The sequence below is a fragment of the Plecotus auritus genome (assembly GCF_963455305.1).
Source record: "Plecotus auritus genome assembly, chromosome: 6".
Classification (NCBI taxonomy): Eukaryota; Metazoa; Chordata; class Mammalia; order Chiroptera; family Vespertilionidae; genus Plecotus; species Plecotus auritus.
In genome coordinates this window covers 96618109-96640258 of record NC_137773.1, presented here as the reverse complement: position 1 = coordinate 96640258, position 22150 = coordinate 96618109, and the positions used below count along the sequence as shown (strand labels likewise).

At 52.8% G+C, this 22150-nt stretch overlaps 1 protein-coding gene across 1 annotated transcript; it reads right to left on the bottom strand.

Moving 5' to 3' along the window:
• Nucleotides 1-409: 409 nt before the first annotated feature.
• On the bottom strand, nucleotides 410-21191 carry COLGALT1 (collagen beta(1-O)galactosyltransferase 1). Its single transcript, XM_080673602.1, has 12 exons — nucleotides 20838-21191; nucleotides 19742-19852; nucleotides 19099-19216; nucleotides 14683-14817; nucleotides 12369-12573; nucleotides 10634-10753; nucleotides 6659-6735; nucleotides 6471-6577; nucleotides 6021-6153; nucleotides 4670-4797; nucleotides 3310-3516; nucleotides 410-3063 (listed from the first exon to the last, which is right to left on the bottom strand). The coding sequence occupies exons 1-12, from the start codon at nucleotides 21098-21100 to the stop codon at nucleotides 2796-2798; spliced, it is 1872 nt and encodes a 623-aa protein (XP_080529728.1). The 5' UTR covers nucleotides 21101-21191; the 3' UTR covers nucleotides 410-2795.
• Between the last annotated feature and the right edge of the window lie 959 nt (nucleotides 21192-22150).

Sequence of the window (22150 nt, the reverse complement as noted above, 5' to 3'; positions counted from 1 at the left end):
TGTCCCCTAAGAGGGGACTGGTTACTTAACTCAGTCAGCCACCCTGGATGAAGGGTGAGGCGTTAACAAGAAAAGAACTATGCTGGCCTCTACGGAAACTCAAAGTGCAGCTTTGTTGACCCAGGGGTTCCAGCTGTTATCAACTTACCCAACTGAAATACAAACTCCAGCAGCAAAGATGTATCACATGATCCTGTTCACTGCGTGCTGTGATGTTCTCCAACCAGAATGGTCCAAACAGTGGTGGTCCACCCACCACAGAATCGTGTATGTTACAACCCAAAAAGAACCGGTAGAACAACAGCGTAGATTAGGTCCACAATATGTTGTGAAACTTTAAAAGAAAATTGATCCCATGTTTAGGAAATAAACATGTGTTGGATGGGGGAAAAGAAAGCAGGTTGCAGTAGAGTTTATGTAACATGATCCTCTTTTTTATTATTTTTTAAAATGTGTTTATTGATTTCAGAGAGAGAAAGGGAGAGGGAGAGACAGAAACATTAATGATGAGAGAACCATCGATAGATCAGCTGTCCCCCACATGCCCCACACTGGGGATTGAGCGTGAAACCCGGGGCATGTGCCCTGACCAGGAATCGAACCGTGATCTCCTGGTTCATGGGTCGATGCTCAACCACTGAGCTACACCAGCCTGGCACATGATCCTCTTTTTAAAAATGTGTTTGGATATGCTCCAGGCAAGTGGATAAGGCTAGGTTTTTTACCAAAATGTTCTCCGAGGACGACTTAATTTTGCTTTTTTAGTTTGCTTAGTTGCACCCTAAGCACTTAAAGATCTTGAAAACCCTTAACTATTTGACACAGAAAATCCAAATCCCTGAGGTGGGACCACTGAGGCCTCTGCTCAAGGCCATGCCCCTGAGATCCCCAGGTCCCCAACTGCCTGCTAGTGCCTCCTGCAGCTACTTCCTCCTTCTCTCTTATCCCAACTCTACTGGGGCTTCCTGTGGTGACCTCCTGGATACCAAACGCTCCTCTCAGAGTCTGTTTTCTGGGGACTCCCAACGATGAAAGTCCCTCTCCATATTCTGTCAACTGAAACAATCCTGCAGTTGACCCCACAGGATAGAGTGAGCTTGACCATCTGTCCCTGGATTATTTTAGGGGATGTTTTAGGGGACAGGCTGGGCCACAGGGCTCTCACTGCCCCCTCATCCACACTCACTCCCCCCTCAGCCTCTCCAGCACTGGTTCCTTCCCACACCTTGGCCAGCAACAGGGGTGGGGACTGGGTGTGGTGTGTTGGCAGTGAGAACACGGCCCTGGCCTGGTGACTCAGTTGGTTGGAGCGTCATCCCATACACCAAAAAGGTTGTGGGTTCATTCCCAGTCAGGGCACATATGGAAGGCAACCCATCAATGTCTTTTGTTCTTTCTCTCCCTCCCTTCCTCTCTCTCTCAAAATCAATAAACGTATTCTCAGGTGAGGATTAAAAAAGAGCAAGAACACAGACTTACGTGAAAACCATCCAGGACCATTTAATAAAAAAATAAGCAAGTTATCCAGGATCCGACCCAGCAAGCAGTGCCCATCTGAAGAGGGAAAGCACCGCTGGCCGGCTCCGACATTCATTTCTGGCTGAAGGCGCAGCAAGTCCTCCAGCCTGGGCCGAGGAGCATCCTGCCCAAGCTGCAGACAGCACCCCAGTGCAGCTGAGCCCCCCAAAGGCTTAGACAGAAGAATCCCATTGAGCAGGCAGACACCACACCTGAGATGCAGGCCTGGGAGGTCAAGCAAACAGGACCAGGAGCAGGCAGGGGAGACCCAGCCCCCATGCTCACCCCCGCCCCCTCCAGGGGGGCTGGGCGCTGGAACCTGCAAGCGGCCATATAGTTACTGGGGCCAGCAGAAGCCCCTGGTGAGAGAAGAGTCACCCTCCTTCCGGGGTGGTGATCTGCATATAGCTCAGGTGACTGGGGGATGAATAAGGACTCAACCTCAACCATTCGCTAATCCCACTGGGAGTCCACAAGGTCTGGTACACAGTAGGCACTCAATAAATGCCTAATGCATGAAATGAAAGGACTCTTTTTGTTCATCTCTGTGGCCCAGCACACATGTGGGAAATCAAATGTAGTGACTGAACAACTGTTATACTATTTTTTATCACTAATGTCTAGCACACACAGTAGGTGCTCTTGAGGTAAGTGGGAAGAAGCCAATTAAAAAGCACCTTGTTTATCTCCATGCTTAGCACCCAGCTCAGCTTCTGGCACACAGCAGGCACTCAATAAAAGCACGAAGTTGATAAGAACTTTTGTGTCTCAAGTACCAGGCACACAGTAGGTGCCTGATATGTTTGAATAAATGGAAGTGTCTTATTTATCTCAATATTCCCAGAGCCTGAAATGGTGCCCAACATTCAGTAGGCACTCAATAAATAAATTAATTTTTAAAACATGAATGTGTATCGCTAGTGCCTGATTCTTGGGGAGGGGGGGTGTCAATAAATGCTTGATGACTGAATCATCACTGAGGAAATTATTATGCCTCATTCACTGCCATTACCCACGAACCTGGTACACAGTCAATGCTTAAAAAATGTCAGGCACGTGGAGATGAATGATGGCTTGTTCCCACCCAATCTCCCAGTGCAAAACACTATTCCTGGCATACAGTAGGCACTCCATTAATGCTGCCTGTGTGTACATGATTGCTGAGCAAGAGCTGGCTGGCCACCACCCTGCATGGAGAGCCCTCCAAGGCCTGCCAGGGTCCGCAGGGGCCCTGCTGTCCCCAGCAAGCACACGGAGGCTGCTCTGGCCACTGCCCCTCAGAGCTCGTCCCGGGCAGCGCTGTCCAGCGGGGACTGTAGCACATCCGAGTTTTTGGCCTCTCGGCTCAGCGCCTGCTGCTCCCTCATCTTCTGGGATTTGGCACGGTCCCAGTCAGTCTTGACATGCTCGTTGTTCCACACAACCGAGGTCTCTGTGTCGCTCACGTACCCGTCGTCCCCCGTGTAGTGCGTGGGGAACACTAGCAGAGGCTCCACGGAGAAGGCGCGCAGGTTGCGAGGGGAGAAGTGGGCCTTATACTCGGACCTGCAAGGGCAGGGAATAAGGGGCAGCAGTGGGTCGAGGGGAAGGGACCGATGGAGGGAGAAGTGAAAAGGGACAGACTGAGACAGAAGGGGGGTGGGGTTCAAATGGAGTCAGACATGGAGGGGACACACCGAGGAAGTGGGCAGAGAAAACGGCACCTTCCTGGGGGCCCGAGATCCTCATGCCCGCCCCCTCCAGGACTGCCACCTGAGACCACAGCCCACTGCCCGAGCAGCCCCTTCTCACACTGGGTGCTTGTCAAACATGACTGGCAGGAACTCGTCGACGGGCAGCATCTTGGAGAGGGGCTGGGCCGCCAGCAGCTTGCGGGCGCCTTGCAAGGAGATCACGTAGGCCAGTGTCCAATAGGAGTAGTCGGCCTCCACCAGGTTCCTCACGCGGGGCACAGCCTTCTCGGGGTGCTCCACCTGCATCCGCTTCCGGCCCACATAGCTGGGGTGTGGAATTGAGACCGTTACCCTCCTTCCATCCACCAGAGAACACTAACCCAGCAAGGCAGGGATCTACTGAACCCGTCAGGCCCTGGGGTGGGAGCAGGCTTGGTGTGTCTGGAGCATAACAAGGAGGCCAATATGGCTGGACTGGCAGAACCACAGGGGTTTGTGGCCCTCAAGGAGGAGGGTGGGTTTTTTCCTAGGGCACTAGGGAGCCATGGAAGGATCTGGAGCTGGGGAGACTGGGATTTCTGGGACATTCTCTGAGGCTGTGCTACAAGGAGGGAGCGGGGCTGAGAAGGAAGCTGCTCTGGGTTCAGGGGGCTGTGGGGCAGTGGAGGAAAGTGCAAGGATCTGTGAGCAGTCAGGAATGAAGGGGTGCAGTTACTGGCAGGGCCCTGCACACTGCAGGAGGAGAGGGAGGAAGGGAGAGAGGAGGAACCAACCTCCCCTCCACAATATGAGATCCCAAGGAACTGTTCCAGAAATATGCTGAGCACACCTGACCTAGTGCTGGGCTAAGACCCAGGCTCCCCGGCTACTTCCCACACTGGGCCAGCTCAGAGCTTCTAGCTAGCCACCAAGGCCTGACCACACCTACCCCAGGCCACACCCCCAGCTCCTTAGCCAGCCCACAGACTTCCTGGGCAAATCTTCGCCACCCCCACCCGCCACAGGACACCTCAAGTCTCCAAGCCTCATCCCACAGCCAGGGTCCTAGACTTCCAGGTCATCCTCCCACGGTTCTACCCATAGGCCTGAGGCCACACCCCAGCCCTGACTACTCTCAGGTTCGCCCTCACACAGGCCACACACACACACAGGGCACTCCTTCTGTCATACTTCTAAGAGCTGGCCCAGCTAGTACCCTACAGATACCTTCAGGCCCAGATGCTCTTCTGAGCTCTAGCCCCACCTCTAGGCTCCAGTTCCACCCACTCCAGACAATGCCCCTGAGCCCGGGCCCCAACCCACTCCACACCAGGCCCCAGAGCCCTATCCCCAGACCACACCTCTGAACTCTGGCCCTGCCCCAGGCCCCAAATCCACCCACCCCATACTTCACCCCTGGGCTCTGGCCATGCTCCAGTTCTGCCTCTGCCCCAGGCCACACCTCCTGGCATGGCCCCACCCCCAGGCCCCATACTCACATGAGGTCCCAGTCCAGATCCTCCCTCTCCACATCCCGCATGAGGTTCATCAGGCGCCTCTTGAAGAAGATCTCGAAACGCAGGTCATCCTCGAAGACCAGTGATTTCTTCAGTCCCTTCTCCACGACCTGAGGGAGAACAGGGCCAGGCCTAACCCTGAGCTTAAAGGCTCTGGGGCAGCAGGAGAGAAGAAAATGCACCCCTCACCACCACTGTCTGGATTGACTTCCCCGTGGACTACCACTTCCTAGAACATTCAACAACAGATGCCCGGGCCTGGCTGTTCCTTCCCATTCCGGGGCCTGGGCCTGTGCTGACACACAGCACGCTCCCTCATGCAATAGCAGGTAGACTACCTCTCACCCTTTAGGCTTCAGCTCCAATGTTGCCCACCCAGGAGGTCCTTCCCGACCACCACCCAAAGCTGCCAGCTGAGGACAATTCATACCCCTAGGTCCCTTCTCTAGATGTATCTCACTTATTTCACTCTGATTTGTTTCTTTGTGGTTTATCATCATCTGCCCACTTCCCAGGGTTGTGAGCCCCTTGCAGGGGCTGGGTCTGTCCCGGTGGCTATCATGTCCCCAGCACCAGCACCAGGCCAGGCGCACAGTAGGTGCTTGGCAAATGTTTCCTGAATCTTCATGACTGCCCTCTGAGGCCATGACTGTCAAATGGGGAAACTGAAGATCAGGCTAGGAAGAGCCTTCCTGCTCACAGAGCTCACCCCTCTAGGAGGCAGGTTGGACTTAAACCCAGATGTTTCCTGGCTTCAGGGCCGCGTGGACACCACAGCCTCTTCCCAAGCCATCCACAATGAATCTCAGAAAAAGCGGGCAACCTAAGCAAGCACGCACTGCCTCAAACACCTGAACACCCACTCCAGAGCACCCTCCCACCTGCATCTGGACACCACATCCGGCTTCATGCCTGGTAGTCCCAGGTTCGAATCCCAGCCTGGCATCCTCACCTACCACAGCCTCTCTCTCCGAGTGTGGCTGATGAGCCCCAGGGCTAATGCGCTACCCCTGGCGTGGGCTCTGTGCCAGTTAATGTCACCATGGCTGCTACATCTATTAGGAAATGTCAAGACCAGAGTCCAGGCTCTAGACATTTGGAAGAAGCGAGGTGTGAAGAGGCCACACTTGGAAACTGGGCTCACCCCTCCCCCTTGCCCAGTCTCAGTCTCCACATCTACACAATGGAAGGTCACTCCCTAAAGAGGGGCCCTGGTCCTGCTGCAGCCTTGGCGTCTGCCTGGGGGCAAGCAATGCCCTCCCTGAGCTTTGTGAAGGCTGAGAAGGACCCTGCCCTACTCTCTTCGCCAGATACTTTACCCTGCTGGACTCACCTCCTTCCAGATGTTATAGTGGCTGAGGAAGCAGCCCAACTCTCCCTTGGTGAGGGGCCGCCCATGGTAGGGGTCCTGGTAGCCGGGCAGCATCTGGATGCCCAGTGCCTCCACCTGGCTGGTGTTCATGGCTCTGGAAGGGGGGACAGGAAGGGGTCAGTGGAAAACCCATGCTGCCTGCTATTCCACCATTAGTTAGTGCCGCCTCCTGCTGAGCAGCTGCTCCCCTCTTCAACTACTGGCGCCCCTCCTGGACCCGTGGCCAGGTCTGCAGGGGGTGGGCCACCCAAGTGTGGCTCTGCCAGCCCTCTCCTAGGGTCAGACTCACTTCCCCTCCACCACGGCCCCAGCAGCATGGTCTACATCCCAGCATGGTCTACAGGGTAGGGCTCACTTGCCACCCGTGGCCCCCCTGCATGGTCTACACCCCTGCCCTCAGAGGTGACTCACTTGCCATCCACAGCCTCCACCAGCCGGAACTTGATCTCCTGCGCCCACAGCGCCCAGAGCATGCGTTCCCGCCGGTCCTGCCGCCGCTTCAGGTTGATCATGAAGACCTGTGGCACAGAGCCTCTGTTGAACTCTCCTGTCCTAAGTTCCTCCCCTTCCCCCTCCCTACCCCAGAAGGCCTGGCCCACCTCATCAAAGCCCATCTTGTCAGGCATCTTGGCAGGCACCGAGACAAACCGGGAGGGCTCTGCTGGGGGGTGCTTCACTGCGGGGCAGAAAGAAGCCGAGGGGTTGCTTAGGTCATGGGGCGGGGGAGCATTCCAACCTCTTTCCATTGTGCCCTCCGCATCCCCTCCATGGCTCCATATCACCCTGAGCTCCTCAGCCTGAGGTTGGAGAACTGCCTGGCCTGTCCCCACCCATAATACTGGTGCTAGTCTCTCCCGCACCTCCTACTCACTCTGGCTGTTAGCACACCAAACTCATCCTTTCCTACCTCAGGACCTTTGCAAATGCTAGGTCTCTGCCTGGAACACCCTTCCTTCCTCCTCCCCCTACCCCAGTTCTCAGCTAAGATGCCATGTTGAGGAGGGGTGAGTCTCCCAATGCCCTCAGGTTGAGTCAGGTACCTCCTCCCGCTCCCCACAGCACCGGGGCTTCCATCATCAAACCTCCACCCTGCTGTCCTAACTCACTATCTGTCTACTGTGAGCCCCGTGAAATGAACACCAAGTCTGTCCACTCACACTGGGTCTCCAGTGCCCAACATAGGACTCAGCACACAGCAGGCACTCAATAACTGCTCATAGAATGAATCAAGGATTAATGGCCTTGACCTATCTGGGCCTCAGATTCCTCATCTATAAAATGAGCTAATAACACCTCAGAGGTTTTTCATGAAACGATGCCATGAAATCACACTTGTATGGGTTGAATGGCATCCTCCCACAAAAAGTTAAGTTGGTGTCCAAACCCCCAGGACCCCAGAATGCGCTCTTATTTGGAAATAGGGTCTTTACAGAGGTGTTCAAGATAGAATGAGGTCATTAAAATGGGCCCTAATCACTATGACTGGGATCCGGATAAAAATGGAAAATTTGACTCGCCGGGTGGCTCAGTTGGTCGGAGCATCGTCCCATACACCAAAAGGTTGTGGGTTTGATTCCCAGTCAGGGCACATACAGGAGGCAACTGATGGATATTTTGATGTTTCTCATATCAATGTTTCTCTCTCTCTCTCTTCCCTCCTCTCTCTAAAAATCCATAAAAACATATCCGCAGGTGAGGATTTTTTAAAAAAATGTATTTTATTGATTTTTTACAGAGAGGAAGGGAGAGGGATAGAGAGTTAGAAACATCGATGAGAGAGAAACATCGATTAGCTGCCTCCTGCACACTCCCTACTGGGGATGTGCCCGCAACCAAGGTACATGCCCTTGACCGGAATCGAACCTGGGACCCTTGAGTCCGCAGGCCGATGCTCTATCCACTGAGCCAAACCGGCTAGGACAGGATTTTTTTTTTTTAATGGAAAATTTGGCCCTAACCAGCTTGGCTCAGTGGATAGAGCATTAGCCTGCGGACTGAAGGATCCCAGGTTCGATTCTGGCCAAGGGCACATGCCTGGGTTGTGGGCTTGATCCCCAGTAGGGGGCGTGCAGGAGGCAGCCGATCAATGATTCTCTCTCATCATTGATGTTTCTATCTCCTTCTCCCTTCCTCTCTGAAATCAATAAAGAAATATATTTAAAAAAAAAAGAAAAGAAAAGCCCTGACCGGTTTGGCTCAGTGGATAGAGCGTCGGCCTGCGGACTGAAGGGTCCCAGGTTCGATTCCGGTCAAGGGCATGTACCTGGGTTGCGGGCACATCCCCAGTAGGGGGCGTGCAGGAGGCAGCTGATCGATGTCTCTCTCTCATCGATGTTTCTAAAACTCTCTATCCCTCTCTCTTCCTCTCTGTAAAAAATCAATAAAATATATTAAAAAAAAAAAAAAAAAAAAAAGAAAGAAAAGAAAATTTGGACACAGAGACACACAGAGGGAAGACACAGGGAGAAGACAGCCATCTGACTGAGTGACACGTCTACAGGCGAAGGTGTGCCCAGAATTTCAGAGCAGTCATGACTGCCCCCCTTCAGCTGCTATGAGCAATACTCAGACCACATCCCCACAGCGATCTCGGTAGATGCCTGTGGTTTCCCGCAGAAGGGTCAGACTTTCAGGTACGCATGAGCCTGCAGAGGTCCCTGCCTGCCCCCCAGGCTGCCCAGAAAAGCCCAGCGTGATTCCAAGTGTGGTGTCTGCTTCACCAAGAACAAAGGCCCCATGTGAGCTCAAGGGACAAACACAGGTCCCTCTGTCTGAAAGAGACCTGGACAAGGCCCAGACCTAACCCAGAACCTTCCACCCCATAGCCTGGGCCTCCTCCAAGGCCAACACGTCCCAGGGCTTCCTCCTACCCACAGTCCTTCAGCTCCTGGCCACCCCACTCTGCTTGGGAAGGCTGAGACCAGGGCGAGACTTTGGGATCTGAGGACATAGGCTCCAATCCCAGGTGCCCCTTCCCTGCTCTTTCTGAACCTCAGCTCAACCCCCTATTGGGGGTGGGGGTGAGTGGTGAGAGGACCTGCCAGTGGGGAGATGGGATCTTGTCACCCTTAGCCTTTCTGCAAGTCTGAAACTTCATTGTAAGAGAGATCTTTGAACACATGAAAAACCACATGCACAGCCCAGGTCCAGGTGCCCACACACGGACGGAGAGGAAATGTGCTTTGAACAAAGGAAGGATCTACACACATATCTGAAACCCCCAGGCCCTCCTTCCATCTGTTCTGTGTGCTCAGCTCTGGCCCTCAAGAAAGAAACAGGAAGGCATTCATGCCTCTGTCACGGTCGAGTTTACAGCAGCGGTGTTAACGGTTTCTTGACCAGAAACAATAACAGAAATAGAGGTGAAATTTAAATTAGGAAAACTATGGCAGCCACGGGATGCTTCCAGGGTCCAGTCGCAGGTGGGAGCTGGCGACAAGCAGAGGCCTATCTCTCATGACAGTGGTCCGGTGGGGCTCCTGGCCTAGGCCTGAGCATCTGCATGTGACGGACACTTGGGCATTGTGGGGTCTCCACCCTGGTGACCTTGGTCATTTCAAAAGACCAAACAGGGAGTGTGCCATTCCACCTTCAGCCACCAGGGACGCGCGCACACACACACACACACACACACACACACACACACACACACAGAACCTTCGAGAAGCAGGTACGAGTGGGGCAACTGAGACCAACAGCAGGAGCCTGGACCCTCCCCATCTGTACATTGGGGGTTTGGGGGGCTGCTTTGCAGGCCTTCTCTGAGATGTGTGACCAGTGAAGGGGAAAGCCCCCACGGAAGCAAAGTCCCCTTGCCCTGGAGACACCCCACATCCACCAGGAGGCCGCTCCTCAAGCAACCTTGATGGCAGCTCGGCCCTGTGTGCTCAACCCATCTCGGGGGCCCACCAGAGGTAGGGCTGCTAGTTTAATAATTTATAGATTTATTTATCTGTTAGAAAGACATGAGCTTGCAACTATGGTAAAAATATGTAATTCCCTTTTTAAAATAAACGTATTCAAGTAAAACAAAAGTATACACATAAGATATATATTAAATAAGTAATGGGTCTGAGGTTTGGAAATGGCCCAAAAGGCTGCGGCCCAGATACTGCACATAAAGGTTCACCAGTGAAAACCTCTGTCCTCCCTGCTCCCACACCCTCCATGGCTCCTGACTGCCCCTAAGGAACACCAGTGCCAAGGCCGCTGCCCTGGCCCGCCAGCTCCACCCGCTCATCAGCCCCACTTCTGCCCCGCTGACCTTGCCTGCTCCCTGAGCGCGTGTCCCCTCTAGTCTCCCAGTCTCTGCAGAATGCTCCCTCTGGCTACAATCCCCCTCCAGGTGACTACTACTCACCCTGCCTCATAATGCCACCTCCTCCTGGAAGCCCACCCTGACTGCCATGCACAGCTGCTGCAAGCCAGTGCTCCCTGAGAGCAGGGACAACTGTCCACCTTGTTCATGCCAGATTCGCAGTGCCTGGCAAAGGCACTAGCACCCAGCAGGTGCTAATCAGTGTTCAGGGTATGGATGTGTGATGACCGAGAAAGGGCAGTGTGGGGGGACTCACCCATAACCTCCAGCTGCACATGCATGAAGCTCTCAGCCTCATCCTGGAGGGTACTATGTGACCGCAGCGGCACTGGCAGGAAGCCATACATCTCCTTGTTGCACACGTACATCTGCACCTCTGGGGCCAAAAACAACAATCAAAACTGAAAATTGAGCAACAAGGTGGCAGAGGCCACTTCTGACCACAGCATCAGCCTCACAGCCCAGTGTGGGGCTGGAAAGTAAAGGAGCCCCACCCACTTTTCCCAGCAACCAGCAGAAACCCCTCAGATCTCCATCCGGAACTTAGAGTCAGAACAGGGGTTCCCGCTGGCAGGCGAGACACTGACAATCAGAACTGTTAAAAAGCACCTTATGCCCAGCGGGTGTGGGTCAGTGGTTGAGTGTCGACCTATGAATCAGGAGGTTATGGTTCGATTCCCGGTCAGGGCACATACCCAGGTATCAGGTTTGTTTCCTGGTCGGGGCAGGTACAGAAGGCAACCGGTCAATGTTTCTTGCTCACATCAATGTCTCTCTCTCTTTCTCTCTCTCTCTCTCAGCATGTCCTCCGGTGAGGATTAAAAATGAAAAAGGTGCACATTTCTTTCTTTTTTTAAATCCTCACCCGAGGATACTTTTTCATTAATTTTTAGAGAGAGTAGAAGAGAGAAGGAAAGAGAGAAATATCGATATGAGAGAAACACATCAATTGGTTGCCTCCTGCACACTCCTGACCAGGGCCTGGGCCGGGGAGGATCCTACAACTGAGGTATGTGCCCTTGATTGGAATCGAACCCAGGACCCTTTGGTCTACAGGCCAACGCTCGATCCACTGAGCCAAACTGGCTAGGGCTGATGCACATTTCTGCACAAAAATGGGACGCAGTTGGATAAAATGTTAGTAAGGTGACCTCCATCTGCATTTGTCCTTTTCTGGATGGTTTAAATTTTTATATTGAGTGTGTATTTTAAAATGTTAATAAGTCAATGAAAATAATTTTCATTTTAACTGGCTAGCTTTTACATAATGAGGGTAGATGCTATAAATCTTTTAGGCTGCTGGCCTGGCAGTTTCTGTCTTAACAACTCAATCCCGCCCTTGGAATGTGGAAGCAATCACAGACAACACTTAAATACATGGGTGTGGCAGTGTGCCAATGAAACTTTCTCTATAGGCACTGAAATTTGAACTTCATGCAATTCCAGATGTCACAAAATATTACTAATATTACTATTCTTTTCATGTTTTTTTTTCCCCAACTGTTTAAAAATATAAAAACCATTCTTAGCTTGTAGCCATACAGAAACAGATGGTGGGTCAGATTTGGCCTGCTGGCCAGTTTGCTAACCCTTGATTTAAAGTAAATGGCAGGTTAGCATATGGCTGTGTTCTCGTTCCTTCTAAAAGGCTTTTTCACTAATTATACAATTAGGGGGCAATTACGTTCAACTACAGATAATTGGGAGCATGTAAGAAAATATTAAGTTGGACATAACCTTCAGTAAGTAGGTCCTCTTTAGACCTGGGAGGCGAAGACCCTCAGCAAAGCCAGGGCTGGATAAAGAATGGGTCTGTGGCCCTCATCTGAACACCTGGACACAGCCCCACCTGAAGCCACCCTGGGCCCTGCGTGCGTTTTGGTTCTGTGGACCTTCTGTGGCCTCTGTTGGGACATGTTCAGATCAGATTCCAGAGAACCAACCGATGACATCACTTCATGCAATGATGACAGCAATCCCCAAGGGCTCACCTGCCTGCTTGCAGGAGAAAGCAAAAACAATGATGTCATCGAAGGACCAGGTATAGTCGGAGTGTGGAGGGTAGAATGCCAAGTTCCTGGATGCTGCCTTCCGCAAGTCGATCAGGAAGGTCGAGTGCACCATGGGAACCGCGAAGCAGCCCTGGCGGTCCCGCTTCCGAATGGGGATGTAGGCAGGTGTGCGCTTGTAGTAGCCCTGCGGGGGAGGGGCAGAGTTCTGCATGGGGTCCCCTGAGTGAGGCTAGAGACCCAGGACGAGAGACATGGAACACCTAGAGAGCAAGGCCCAGGTGCCAGCTCCTGGCTAGGTTGGGCATTCCCTGAGCACCGTGCTCTGGGCGTGGTCAGTGACAGGCTCCACCCCCCGCACCATGGCAGATAAAAGAAAAACGGTTGTCCTCTTGCAGACCTGGCCCCACACTTCAGATCAGAAAGGCAGCATATGAAGGAGAAAATTTAAAAGCTGAAAAAGGGCCCTAACTGGTTTGGCTCAGTGGCTAGAGCATCGGCCTGTGGACTCAAGGGTCCCAGGTTCGATTTCAGTCAAGGGCATGTACCTTGGTTGCAGGCACATACCCAGTAGGGGGTGTGCAGGAGGCAGCTGATCGATGTTTCTCTCTCATCGATGTTTCTAACTTTCTATCCCTCTCCCTTCCTCTCTGTAAAAAATCAATAAAATATATTTAAAAAATAAAATAAAAGCTGAAAAAGGTTTTAACAATAAACTGGCCTGCAATTGAAAACAAAAATAAAGAGTAACATCCGATGTTGGTAGAATGCTAATTGCTTCAGTCTTTGAGAATTAATATTGCAAAAATTGTTAAAATTAAAGTACTATGACTTGTGCCCCAGGAAAACCACTTTGAGATTTATCCCACAGAAATAAAATGTGTACGTTCAGCACCGGCTTTAGCGGGATAAACCTAGTTCAATGCCTATGATGGAACTATGAAATGTTATGTGACTATTTAAAAAATGTGTTTGAGCTGTCTGTTGTTCTGATGGGATGCACAACTGTATTGTTCAATGGAAAAATAAAATTGTAAATTAAAGTATATAACTCAGTTTTTATATGAAGTAAATCCTACATGTGTTTATGTTTCTGGGGACATGAATAAAGGTGTGGAAAGACATATTTTTTAAAAGCTGAAAAAGGGACTGGACACTTGACATCCTTTGATTTACCTATAAATTGAACGTCAATTTAATTTAGAAGTTTTAAAAGCTTCTGGAACAATCCTGAATTGCCCTCTCTTTTCCTTGGACCCTTTACAAATTAGAATTATTGGCATATAACATTTAGATTCCTTTTTTAAATCTTTATTGTTGAAAGTATTACTTGTCCGCTTTTCTCCTCCATCGCCCCATTCCTCCCCGCTCCGCCTGCCCCATAACATTTCTATTTCTGACACACTTTTCAAGATGGAAACAGCTGAATTATTCACTTTAAAAAGGTTTTATGTTTTCTGAACTGCATGTCAAATAAAAACAAAAAGACAGGAGGAGACAGGATAGGGCAGCCTCCGGGTCCATCCACACAGACCCCCCCGGCCCCCTGTCACTCCCCCCTGGCTTGGCCTCAACCCTGGGATGTATGGCACAGGCCTGGCCAACCAGAGCCTGGCATGTTCTTGGCTTCGGTAATTGGTCCAGGGGTGAGAGGAGAGATGACCCTAGCCGGTTTGGCTCAGTGGATAGAGCGTCGGCCTGCCGACTGAAGGGTCCCAGGTTCGATTCCGGCCAAGGGCACATGCCCGGGTTGTGGGCTCGATCCCCAATAAGGGGCGTGCAGGAAGCAGCCGATTATTCTCTCTCATCATTGATGTTTCTCTCTCTCTATCCCTCTCCCTTCCTCTCTGAAATCAATAAAGAAATATATTTTTAAAAAATAAAAAAATAAAAAAAAAGAGAGAGAGGAGAGATGGACAAGGCCAGTCTGAGAGGACTTCAGCTGGATGCTGCTGGGACCATTCCCCAGGGTCTGAAAATGAAGCCACCCACGGGAGGGAGGAAGACAGGAATTTGAACATCTGAATCAAGCTGTACCTGCCGTCCCGTCCTGGCACCACCACTTCCTAGCCATGTGCTTAGGCAGTCACTTCCCCTCTCTGAGTTTCTGCCTCGGTACAGGGAAGAGGTGGGGAAAGGACACGGTCACGGACCCTGCCACGGGGACCGTCTAAGGATGATCATGAAGGTGTGAAATGCTCACCATGAGCTGGTGTGATAATCAGTTAGGCCCCCACTTGCTTGGCCTAGCCCCCAGCACCCCAAGCCCCCGGTGCTACCCAAGCAGCCGCCTGACCTGAGAAGTCATCCCACACCAGAAATTGGAGTACGCAGCCCGGGAATCCAGCATGGGCGCCACCACCGTCTTGTTCTCGGCGATGAGCAGCGTCAGTGTGTCAGGGTTCAGGATCAGGTTGTCTGCGTCCACAAACTACAAAACATCCAGCAGGACATCATTGTGAGCTGCTGGAGCGACCCGGGCTGGGCCACAGCTCTACCTTAAGCCAAGTTACATCCACACAAGGAAACAGGCTACTAAGGAAGGGGCCACATGGCACACAGAAACACAAATGGGTCCCAGACATGGTGCTGTCGAGATACCAGACATGACAGGGAGTGTGCCATGTGGCTCCATTAATGGGAACTTTTACAACAGGCAGTGCTGGTCAATGAAGAGGATGGGTGGGCCAGAGGCCACCTCTGAGAGGAATATACTTTTTCCTCGGTGAGTTAAATGCCAATAAAAAGTTCATAACAATAGATACTTTATTTTTCTTTAACACCTTGAATGTGGGGGTAAAAAAAAATGGTAAGCCAAAACCGGTTTGGCTCAGTGGATAGAGCGTCGGCCTGCGGACTCAAGGGTCCCGGGTTCGATTCCGGTCAGGGGCATGTACCTTGGTTGCGGGCACATCCCCAGTAGGGGGCGTGCAAGAGGCAGCTGATCGATGTTTCTCTCTCATCGATGTTTCTAACTCTCTGTCCCTCCTCTCCCTTCCGCTCTGTAAAAAAATCAATAAAAATATATTTTAAAAAAAAAATGGTAATTTGTTTGTTACAAAGAAAAAAAGTTTGGAACAATTAGGTAAGGATGTTTCTGTCCTGCAGGTCCCGTACAGAACTATTAGGAGATGGTTTTTAAAAAAATGCAACTGGCCCTAGCTGGTTTGGTTCAGTGGATAGAGAGTCAGCCTGTGGACTGAAGGGTCCCGGGTTCAATTCCGGTCAAGGGCACATGCCAGGGTTGTGGGCTCGATCCCCAATGTGGGGCATGCAGGAGGCAGTTGATGAATGATTCTCAATCATCATTGATGTTTCTTTCTCTCTCCCTCCCTCTTCCTTCCTCTCTGAAATCAATTAAAAAACAAACAAACATGCATCTGGCCAGGCCAGTGTGGCTCAATGGTTGAGCATCAATCTGTGAACCAGGAGGTCACTGTTCAATTTCCAGTCAGGGCCCATGCCTGGGTTGCAGGCTTGATTCCCCAGTAGGGGGCATGCAGGAGGAAGCCAATCGATGATTTTCTCTCATCATTGCTCTTTCTATCTCTCTGTCTTTCTCCCTTCCTCTCTGAAATCAATAAAAATATTTATTTTTAAAAATGCATCTGGTCCACAGATATGCTTTCTGTTACTCGCACGGGCTTTTTAGAGCATCTGAATCACTTGAGGTAAACAACAGCAAAAGCTGGCAGTCCAGGCTCCTCTGGCACCATGAACAGCATGCGGCATGGGGCCCTCAGCTGGAGACAGGAGGGGCCAGCCCCTTGGACTGGCTGTGCAGGTGTGAATGTTCCCCACCTAGCCCCTTGAGGACATTTAAATTTCTGACCTCAGAATATATGTGCAGAAAAACAGCTGGAACAATCCAGAAAGTCCTCAAATGTTAAGAACATATTTATCACGTGACCTAGCAATTCCATCCCTGAGGCTAAATCAAGAGAACTGGAAACAGGGACTCCAACAGATACGTGAACACCTATGTTCAAACTAGCATGATTCACAATGGCCAAGAGGTGGAAACAATGTAAGTGTCCGACAACAGACGAATGGATAAACAAAGGGGTCCAGCCCCCAATGGAATATCACTCAGCCATAAAAAGGACGGAAGCACTTCCGCTACAACACGGATGAACCCTGAAAACCTCCTGCTGAGTGAGAGAAGCCTGACCCTAAAGGCCATGTGTTGTGTGACTCCATGTACACAAAATGCCCAGAACTGGCAAGTCCAGAGGCAGAAAGCAGATCAATGGCTGCCAGGATGGGAGGGAGGGGGGATGGGGGTGACTGTTTTGGGATGATGGGATGTTCTGGAACTAGACAGAGATGATGGTTGTACAACACTGTGAATAAGCCAGAAACCACTCGATTCCATACTTTAAAAGGCTAATTTTATGTTATGTAAATTGCACCTCAATTTTAGAAAGCCGGAAAGCGAGTCTCTGTAAAAGGTAAGATTACAAGGTTTGTTTCTCTCTTTCTTAAACTCCTTATTTTTCCTTCTAGATTTTCTTACAAGTAACACTGGTAGTGTTTGTAAAAAGAGGGGGGAAAAAAAAGAGGCCCTTTTAACAATAATTTTAAAACATTGGACAAGTGATTCCACATTCCAATATGGACTTCCAAAGTTCCCAATTTCAAAAATAATATGGTGTGTCAAAAGCTGCTTTGCGTTTTGAACCAACACCTGGAGTTCTACCCAGGTTTGCTGAGGGGATAAGTGAAAACCAGTCAACCTCAGACCATGAAAACAAAACAGACGCGGCGGCTCTGTGCAGGATGGCGCCAGGCAGGGCCAGTCCCCGCTCTGTGCCAACCCAGCCAGTTGAAACCTCCCTCTCCAAGCCTCTACTTTCCCTTCTGTAAAATGGTCTCGGGAAGTATCAACCTACAGGGCCCCCAGGAGGAGGCCTCCTCTTCCCAGGGCACAGCTCTCGTCTCCCCAAAGGGCTCAGGCCAAGAGCCCGGGACCCTCCTGCGACCCTCACATCTAGTCCCCAGGCAGGGTCTGAACCCACCTGCCTTTCTCCACAGCCCCATCCCTAGGGCCTCCACCCTGCCTCCTGCTGTCCCCACTCCTGCCCCAAAAGACGGGGATCCCACAGCAGCCACAGGGGCTCTGAGAATCATAAATTAGAACACAGCCCTCCCCTGCTCATATACCTTCCGTGGCTCCCTATTACCATCAGAGTGAAAACCAAATCTTTCCCTCAACCTGCATAGGCCAGCCCCCACTCACCACCTCGGTATCACCCCCTCCACTGCTCCCTCATCATGCCATTCCAGCCACATGCGTCTCCTCACAGTCCTTGAACACCCAAAGCTTGCTGCCTGCTCTGTTCCCTCTGCCTCAGATACTGTCCTCCGGCTTCCCCTAAGGCTGGCTCCTTTGCTCCTTCAGGTCTCTGCTGGGGTCCCCTCCTAAGGAAGCCCACCCCCGCTCCCCGCCTCAACCCTGCTCACTCATCACCCCACCCTGGCTATGCCATCCGTTGTAGGTTGAATGTTGGAAGCCCTAACTCCTGGTATCTGTGGCTATGGCCTTATTTGGAAATACGGTCTTTGCAGATGGAATAAAAATGTAAGATGGGGTCATGCTGGATTAGGGTGGGCCCTAAATGCAATGACCGGTGACCTCAGAAGAGAAGAGACACACAAGAGAGACGACCATGTGACCACAAAGGCAGAGACTGGCGTGATGCAGCCACAAGCCAAGGAGACATGAGCCTCCTGAAGTTGGAAGAGGCAGAAAGGATCCTCCCTTGGAGCTTTTTGGGGGAGCACAGCCCTGCTGACACCTGGATTTTGACTCCCAGCCTCCAGAACTGAAATAATACACTTCCCAGAACACAGTCCCCCCAGAGTGTGGGACAGAGTCTGATTCACCACCAAATGCCTGTCTACAACTTCCCAGCACTGGCTGCCTTCTGATGTTGCCTCTCTCAATTTGGTTTTTCTGGTCACATCCACCTTTCCCAGGACACCAGCAAGGTGGGGCTCAGCCTGTGTCCCCAGGGCTCGGCAGGAGGGCACTGGCAGGGGCTCATAAATGTGTGCTGATTGATAAATAAAAAAGGTACAGACTTCAACTCAGGGCCTGGCACATACACAAAACCAGCCAGACTGGCATCCCTGCATTCGACCTCCCTAGTGGCCCTGCCATCAACTCCCTCCCCATCTCCCCCAGCGGAGGGAGTCACGCCCAGGTCAAGGAGACAGGAAGGCCCAGGACCTGTGGGCCTGTGGGCACTTATCCAACATGATTTCGTTGAACACTCAACATCCCCTCCTTCCCAGAGGCAAAACGGGCCCAGGAGGAGGAAGTAAAAATCAGGCCTCAGCAGCTCAGCCTCACCAAGTTCCCCCAGTCCCCAGCCCACCTTCCTGCTTCTCAAAGGGACTCAGACAGTGTCACTGCGGGTGTGTGAGATCTGGTGTCACTCGTGATGGCGATAAAAGTGGAGACAAACCAAGTGTCCAACCACAGAGGACAGCTGGTAACCCATCTGGTGGGTAGGAGTCCAGGGTCCCCTGGTTGAACCCCAACTCCTCCACCTAACCAGCCAGATCACCTCTGACAGCTCACACCCCCTCTTGTGCCTCAGTTTCCCCCTCTGTAAAACGGAGTTAAGGATAGCGTCCGCACTCACTGCTCTGCCTTCCCTTCGGACACCCCAGACGCCTTCTGTGATCCATGGGCCGGGAAACTCACCAAGATGTAATCAGCCCACATGTCCCGGGCGGACTTCAGGGCCGCCTGGCGCAACTTCATGACGTGCTCGTAGCGCGAGTCGGACCAGTGCTTGGGGCCCTCCTCGTCTTGGTAGGACCTGAGGAGAGGCAGCTGTGATGTGGGGAGGCGCAGGCACTGTGGATCCCAGACAGGGCCCAGGCGGCAGAGCGGTCAGAGATGGGTTCCTGGCTGCGGGGATGGCTAAGCTGGATCTACAGGCTGGGAAGAAGCAAGCATGGGGAAACCAGGAGGGAGGTGTGTCTGCAGTAGGGGCAGGGCAAGTACCAAGGCCGGGAGGGGAGGAAGTCGGGGCAATCGGTAGAGAAGGAAGAAAGCTCAGGAGGAGGGAGAGCCGCTGGGAGAGAACACAGAGCAAAAGAAAAGTGGAACCTGTCCTCCCAGACTCAGAATTTGTAAAGCTGAGGGCAGGTCAGGGGAGTCAGAGGAGCCAGGGCTGGCACTTAAGGCTGCGGAATTGGGCTAGAGAGTCAGGGGCGGAGGGGCTAGGGTGCTGAGGCAGGACAACGGAATTCGGGAATTCGGAATTCGTGGAGGATGTGTGGGCAGGGGTGCAGCTGAGTCCAACTGGGAGGGCTCACTCAGGGCAGGGCCTGGCACTCACCGGGGCTCCTCTGCCGGCCGCCACTCTACCGAGTGGTACAAATTCTTCACGGCCACCAGCCATTCCCGCAGCACTGCCGTTGTGTTGTCTGCGTTGTGGTCTGTGGCCACCCTGCGGGCGGAGGGGGACAATCAGGGGGGTTGGGGAGCCCAAACCAGGACAAGGCAGCAGACCCGAACCTGGGCTCTGCACCCTGGCTCAGCCTGTGGGGCAAGGCGCTCCCCACTCCATGCCTCAGTCTCCTCATAACACGGGGTGAGGACACTTCACTAGGCTGCAGAGATTAAACAAGGTAATTTTAGAAAAGCACAGGAGACATTATTAGTACTATTGAGCATCTAGGATCCTATCAGAAGCTTAGGTACTAAATATGTGAAACTTAATAAAAATACAACTACATCAGACAGTCCCATCCACCTTCCTCCAGCCTCTCCTATGAACACCACCACCTCAACAAACGTTTCTTAAACATCAGCCCTGCTCTTGGGCGATCCAGGCCAGGGAGTCTGGAGTAGAGAAGAGGGAATCTAGTTTGACCCTGGAGCCCAGAGCTATTTTCCCAAGTGAACCGTTACTAAGTTGACAACAAGGACAGCAGTGATAACAGTAACAATCAGGGCAGCCCTGGCGGTATCCCATTCCTCTTCCAGGAAGGGGCCATACCCCGTCCACGCGCTCTGGTTAGAAGGCCTGATTCAGGCAGGAGTGGAGAAATATACAGTTGGTGAAGTGCAATGTGGGCCATAGCAGCGCCCTGGCGAGGGCCCCAGGCTCCCCTTCCCGGGAGCCTGCGTGTATTCCAAGCGGTTTAGAGGGTTAGGCAGGGCGGCCTGCCTGGGTGTGGTCCCCAATCTGCCCTAATGGGGGGCCAGCAGGCAAAGCGAGGGTCTTGCCCATTATGTGGGACAGGGAGGGCGTGGGGGAGGCGGGACAGCAGGAAAAGGCACGCGTGGGTCTGGTCCGCAGATGGGGGACAAGAAGCAGAGAGCACGCGTGGGTCTGGCCCGCCCTGCCCGGAGCCAGGACAGCGGGCGGGACGCGGCGCGGACCCGCCGTCAGGGCAGCAGGCCGGACTCCGCGGCGACGCCGCACTCACCACAGCGCCGTGCGCTCCCGCGGGTGGTGCAGCCGCTCCAGCGCGCCCAGCGTGGCCGGCAGTGCGTGGCCCGCGTTGCGCGCCAGCAGCGCGATGAGCACGCGCGGCTCCTGCAGCGGCGACTCGGGGCTCCAGCGCTCCTCCGGGAAGTAGGCGGCGGCACCCGGCGGGCCGCCTGGAGGCGGCAGCGCCAGCAGCAGCAGCAGCAGCAGCTCTGGGAGCGGCCGCCCGCACCGCCGGCACGCGCGTGGGGTCGCCGCCATCGCGCCACGCGTCTCCTTTAAGCCTCTTTTCTGCCGGCAGACGAGGGCCGCGCCTTAAAGGGGCCGTCGGAGTCCCGCCGCTGCCGCGCCTTAAAGGGGAGGAGAGTGGCTGGCTTGAATCTGGCATTTGGGCCCGCCTCCCAGGCCCCGCCTCCGGACGCCTTAAAGGCACGGAGTTCAGGGTCTGTCTGACCTGCGAGCCACTGCTACAGAGGGACCCCGCACTTGATGCCCCGTCCTACATGATTTTATTAAATCCTCATCGAGGATGTTTTTGCCAATGATTTCTAGAAAGAGTGAAAGGGAGGGAGGAGGGGGAGAGAGAAACATCCACATAAGAGAGACACCCCCCTACCGGGGCTGGGGAGCCTGCAACGGAGGTACACGCCTTGACCAGGAATCGAACGGGTGACCCTTCAGTCCACAGGCCGGGGCTCTAACCACTGAGCAAACTTGCCAGGGCCCATCCAACTTTTATTTGTACATTCCCTGGGTTGTACCAGGCGGACCTGGATAATTAGGACCGAAAGATCTGAGCCTGTTTCCCTGTCTGCAACGCAGGTTTTATCATCCTGGGTCTCGGCCTCCCTGGGGTGCCCTCGAGGCTTATTGGGTATTAAGCGCGTGGACCCTGGTGTCCGCAGACGCTCCGCACTGGCTGCTGTGTGAGCCTTAATGTGTCCACTGTAAAACAGGGTTATACTGACCCCGCAGGTCTGGCATAAAGAGGAACCACGTGACGCTTTAACGTGCTGAGCACGTGCCCTGGAGGCAGGATGGGCTTTTCCATGGAAATGTTACCAGGAGATTGTTATCCAATACTGGGTTGTATTTTCTAATTGATCGTGTTGGGGTCATTCCTAAAAATTAAATTTTAAGAAAGATGCTCAGATGTATGTTTATTAATGTGCATGGCAGTGGGTTAATGTTGCTAGGTACAATTCAGGGACGGGGTTGTGTGTCCTGGTTGGCATGAAAGATGGGGCAGTGAGCTTGCGGCGGGGAGGGGGGCGGGAGCCCCAAATCTCCCAGCAGGTCTATGGAGTCAGG